This window comes from Marmota marmota, unplaced genomic scaffold (assembly GCF_001458135.2).
Source record: "Marmota marmota marmota unplaced genomic scaffold, marMar, whole genome shotgun sequence".
In the NCBI taxonomy this organism is placed as follows: Eukaryota; Metazoa; Chordata; class Mammalia; order Rodentia; family Sciuridae; genus Marmota; species Marmota marmota.
In genome coordinates this window covers 14,918,303-14,924,302 of record NW_026000108.1, presented here as the reverse complement: position 1 = coordinate 14,924,302, position 6,000 = coordinate 14,918,303, and the positions used below count along the sequence as shown (strand labels likewise).

General features: G+C 31.6%; 1 protein-coding gene across 5 annotated transcripts in view; it reads right to left on the bottom strand.

Moving 5' to 3' along the window:
- Window positions 1-6,000, bottom strand: part of Slit2 (slit guidance ligand 2) — a 342,136-nt gene that overhangs the window by 53,035 nt on the left and 283,101 nt on the right. For all 5 annotated transcript variants that reach the window (XM_048784262.1, XM_048784264.1, XM_048784263.1 and 2 more), the window contains 4 exons: window positions 5,023-5,091; window positions 2,664-2,735; window positions 2,125-2,196; window positions 475-546 (listed from right to left, as the gene is read on the bottom strand). In XM_048784262.1, the coding sequence (XP_048640219.1) occupies window positions 475-546; window positions 2,125-2,196; window positions 2,664-2,735; window positions 5,023-5,091 (285 nt within the window). The remainder of the gene's footprint in view (window positions 1-474; window positions 547-2,124; window positions 2,197-2,663; window positions 2,736-5,022; window positions 5,092-6,000) is intronic.

Below are 6,000 nucleotides of genomic sequence, written 5' to 3'. Positions count from 1 at the left end.
TTTTTTTTTTTTTTTTTTTTTTTTTTTTTTTTTTTTTTTGGCATGATGCCATATTAAAAGCTAGGTAAAAAAATGAGTTCAGTTTGGACAAACTAGGGAAGGCTTTTTGGAAGATGTAATGCTTGGGATGTGACTCAGAACAGTAGGGTTGGACCAGGGCAAGTTCAAGGGAAGCTGATACTCTAGAATCAGAAAGCAAAGGGAAGAGAAAAAAGGCTCCTTGTGTTAGAGAGCCATGTCTGTAGAACACACGTTAGGTAGCAAAGAAAACTCAACTAATTTAGGGTAAAAAACAAGGGTAAATTAAAGCTATCTTGTAGTGGGCATCATATCCAGGTTGAAAATCTTTACATTTTCTTTAAAGATGAAACCAGTCACATTTTACAATGTTTCAATAAAAGTAGCGGTAAGAGGGCTATTCCAAACTCAGGGGTAGTCTGACCCTTCACCCAAATTCATGAACTAGGTACTCACAAGTGTGATAATGCTGAAAGATCATTGAAAGCACCTTCAGGCACAACAGAAATGTCATTTCCATGTAGAGAACTGAAAGCAAGAGAAATTAAGATTAAATTTCCTACATTTCAGAAAGTTCAGACCCATGAATGTATGAGGCTTTGGTTTATAATAAGCATTTTAGCTTGTTGAAAAAACAGATTATCCTGCAACTGGATATCCTTTTGGAAAAGCAAAGGTGGTTTCTACCTTACATCTTTTACACATTATAAATCCCAGATTGAAGACTTAAACATACAAATAAAACTAACAATGTATTAAAACAAAGCACACTCCATTATACAATCATGGGACAGAAAAGGCTTTCAAAAAAATGATATAAACCCAAAACCAGAAAGGAAACGAGTAGCAAATTTTTATAATATAAAAATACATCCCTGAGGTAAAAGATTCCATTTATAAAACAGAATGGGAAATATTTGCAAAATTATCAGATGCAAGGTTAATTCCTTTATAAAAAGACCTAAAAAGTACAGTCAAAGTAGTAAGTACATAATTACATCTACATTAATACTGAAAAAACAAAGTACCTAGTGGGAAATGGGAACATGATATGATCAGGCTTCATTAGAATAAGAAGCACAAATTCTCAGTAAATAAACAAAATATACTCAAATGCTTTTGTAATTAGAAATGCAAATTGAAACAGGAACGGAAAACAATTTTCAATCTGTCACATAGAGAAAAATAAAAGGATTAATAGTATTCAGTGTTTGCAAGAGTGCTTTGAATAAGGTACTCTACCAAGCAGTTGATGAAAAAATAAATTTGTAAATCAAGATAATCTTGCATGGAAGACAGCTTGACAGTTACTTTTGATATTCTCTCTAACTACTTAACAGTACCTTCCCATCCTAAGTCATTGCTAAAATGCCACAATGCCCGCACCAAGGTGAATGCACAGAATGTTCACCAGAGTATTGTATATGATAATGAAAATTCACAATTAAACCAAATGATAGTGAAGACGATAATGATTACCTAAGTTATGTTTCCTCAACCTATGGAATACTCTGTACTAGTTAAACAGTCCAGTAATCTCTAGTCATTACAGAATAGAAACATTCTAAAGCACATGTTACAAAAAAAATAGCTAATGGCAGAACAAGAAAAGATCCTCTTTATGACTTTTAAAAGTTATATAGCTGTGGGGAGAAATATAATAAGACATAAAAACAAATGTTTATAAAGAAAGACCAGCTGGGCACCTCAAGCTGTTTTAACTGTTAATTATGAGGAAGGGGAGTGGGAGTGATGTTTTATTTTATATAAAGTACATTTTTGAGTAAAAAAATGTATTCATGCACTATGAGATTTCTAAATAAAATAAGTTTATTGCTTCAGAAATTAATTGGAGCTATATAAAATGCCCATTTTAATGTTATTTCTTATCAAGCAAATGGCTATGTAGCAACAAGTATTACAAAAGAGAAAGTCATGCTGTTCCCATTGAAGGTATAGAAATTTTTCTTTCCAAACTTATGGTGAATCCTAATGCATCTATCCTGACATAGTCAAGTATCAATAAAACAGTAAAAATCACTAAAAAGACAGCTCAAAACTCAGACCATAGGGTAGAGAGGTATTTGTTGAAGCCAGGATACTTACAGTAATCTAAGAGACTTCAATCCATCGAAGGTTCGTGAAGGAATACATCTCAGACGGTTGTAACTGAGAATTCTGAAAGTATACATAAGCCTATTTACTTTATCCAGGAATCCAATAATGCCCCAATGTCATATTTTAAATAAAGCAGTTAACAAATTAATTCTTTGAGTATCTTATAAATCAAGAATATTTACACATGATATACATTATCTTTGTGTTGTCTCTCTAACATGACCTCAAATACTTCCCTCTGCCTGCCCTTCCCTCAACCATTATCTCCCTAAGATCATTCCAGAGGCCAGTGGTAAGGATCCCCACAACCCTCCCACAAGCATGCTAAATTACTCTTTTTTTTTCCCTGAGACCCCAACATTTTCTGTAAAATTTGCTCTTGTTTGAGCCTTGGCCTGTTTCTCCAAATGAAATTGATATTCCTTGAGTACAGAGATTCTTTCCATTCACGAGGATGGCCAGCACTGGGTAAATGTATTTTTGACCCATGACATAATGAATACACAGTACCACACTTTCACACTCACAGGGTGAGAAGCTGGGTCATGTTGCTGAAGCTTTGATTGGAAAGGGTGCTTATTCTGTTGTTACTTAAGTCTCTACAGGAAAAAAAAAATAAAAAAGACACAGAGTCTTATTAACCAAAATAGAAATATTATTGATCTTAGACAAGGCTCTTCCTGTTAATAGTCATACCAGTATTGTTAGCATTTTAATACTATCTGAAAATCATAAAACACTGGAATACTCTCTGGGGTAAATTACAACGTTATTTATATTTATTCGCATCCTGTACTGTTCAAATCAGTAGTGAATATATTTTGTGTCAGCCAATGAAGCATGAGCACAATGGCCAGTCTCATTTGGAGCAGAAGCTTGAGAAGGAGTTTTTCCCACATTCCTCTGCTACTGTTTCCATAGACTTGGGCTGTTCTCTTCTACAGAGAGCTTTCTTGGAGGTGACACACAAGAGACGTACCTTACCGGTGAAGAATAACCTTTGATCTTGAAAGTCCCATCAGATACACATACTACATCCTCACACATGTTCACTGATACAGATATTCAAATTTGATAACTAAAAGGACCCTAACTTCATCACATTCACAATATCATCTGCTCTTATCTAAGTCACTCACTAGTCCTCAATAAATATTTATTTAATGAATTATAAGTAAAAGAGAGATGCTAAATTTTTACCAGTGCTAAATAGCTATTTATAAGTATAGTTGGTACTATGTGTCATAACTTATATGAATTTGATTTTATTCTTGTTACATATTTATCTTTATTTATATATTCACTATATATCTAAACATTATGTGCATGCACTATTTTTTTTTTCTGAAGCAAAATCCAAAACATAAAAAAAGGAAGATTCAGAAAAAAGGAGGATAAACTTTTCCTTTGTTAAAATACATAAATATCAATAAAATTTTGATATTGGATTTGACTTATATAATTTGAAAATGGTAGGAATCTTATAGTATTTTCAGCTGCTTAAATACCACACCTAAATTTAAAAACAAATGTATCTAATTTAGCAAAAGATATTTGTATAATCAGTCACTGGTAAAGCCATTTCTGGGTTCATAAATCTTATTTCTCATTTCTAACTAGTTTAAAATAATTACATGCTGTCCCTCAAATGCTCCGAATCTAGTAAAGTGATCCTTTGGAAACTGAAGCAAGTTTACTTTTTTTTTTTTAAACAGAATAAAACACATGCAACTGGTTCTTGCTTTCAAATAAATAACTAGAAACAGAACAGGGCACATTAGAAGATGGTCTTTGATCTTTAACCATTTGTCATTGATATAGTCTATACTACATTTAGAATGTTTGATTTTGCATATTTTATAAAAAACTGAAAGAGATGTTCTGCATGTTAACTCACCTCAATGTATCTAGATAAAGTCTACACTGGGATATGCAATGTTTTCTGCTCTTATAGATTCCTAGAAGTCACTAATTAGTAATAAACCTTCTTATTCCAGGAACACTAGCAGTCTTTCTCTGAAACTAGTTTTTATACTTGAAAATGAAATAGACTTGAACTAATAAGGTTTTTTTCCATTAACGACTATTATCTTTCTTGCTGATTTTTCTGTGCTCCAAAAAACTCTATCCATTACCAAAAAGGCTACTACTCTAAAATGTGACATTATACAAGACTGTATATATTATAATACATTGTGCATATAACCAGATCAAAATTATTCTATATTTAAATATCTACTTACATTTATAATTATAGTTAGAAACATTGTTTACATTAATGAATGAAAGACATTACTTTTGGAGGACAGCAAACTAAATTTAAAAAACTTTAATATTTTGAAATTTATTCTTAGAATCTCAGTATCTTTGTTTAGTTTTCTTAAATCTTACATAAATATATATGGGTTTTATAAATTAAATTTTAATACTCTTAACCCATAACTTACTTTACAATGCTTTAAATAAGAAACTTAAACCTAATAAACTAAATTTATAATGTATTTTCATTTAAGTTATTATGTACCATCTTTTGCTCAAAGTCAAGACTAAAGGCATTGTTTTACTTCTCTTTCTTTCAACTTGTCTTATTAAAAAGCCATTACTAAAAGAAGTATTCAGTTTTATTGTTTCTATAATATTTTGACTATTTATATTTTATTTTGTTCATGCTTCTTTGAATAGAAGGAAAAATTCTTCCAAGACATTCTATGTCCTGATTTATATTCAATGAAGATGTAGCTAGTGACCCAGGACCACAGTGATCAAGGAGGAGGGAAGCAGCTAACTGTAAACAATTTATGTTACCTGAAAGGTTCACTGAATCTTCTACCCATTCCACTTTTATAAAATAGAATAAGTTAAAGATGTAAAAATGATGTTACTTACATAAGTGTTAAATGTTTGTAGTTAGAGAGTTCCTTGGGAACCAGTGTAAATTGATTCCCATCCAGATATCTAAAAACAAAGACATAATATTACCTTCTTATAAAGTAACAGGTGTGAATTATAAAATAAGTGAAGGGTATTTTAACTGAGGTAAGGTATTTTAACTGAGGCAGTCTTTTTCCCTTAATATGTTGTACCCCATTCTGGAATCATTATTGAAGAGAAGTAAGGAGAAAAAAACACATTTGTCCAATCTAACAGAATTCTCTGTGGATCATTTAGGCTAAATCATAAAACCAGGAACAACTTGTGCACCCAATGCTTTGTAGCTAATCTAGCAAAGAAGGTGAGCATCCAATCAAGAGTTGGTAATAAGGTTCATGCAGTGCATTATATTTTAATTGGCCTCCAGTTTACTTTCATTTATGTGGCAACAATGCCATGAAATTCAGCAACTAGTAACAAAACCCAGCTGCTGTGGCCAATATTATACTCTTCACTGCCTATTTATGTATTAATGCACTTAAATGTGTGCAAATAAAATGGGCAGTTTTAAGGAGCTATTTGAGTATTTGGAATTAATCAGGCTTAAATTAGAAATATTTTTAGAATAGTTTTTACCACTATATATTTGCTTATTGATAATAATTTAGATTTCTTAGAATATTGTGAAACTGATTCAGTATACAAATATAGCAAATATATCTGAAAGTATTAGAGAAGTAATCAAATATAAGTACATATTCTCTTTCTTGTTAAAGTCAGAAGAAGAATCAGAAAATAGGCTTTCCGTTAAATGACAAGACACAAACATAAATGAATACAGAAGTTATAACCATGATATCACAAAAAGAAAAGTACATTTTATCTCCTCCTTTCCTAGAATTAAGATGGTGGAGGATACAGTTGACTTCTTTCAATTTGGGCTGCTTGGCCATGGATGCACCTGCAAATGATTCTGCCACATCAGGAAAGTGG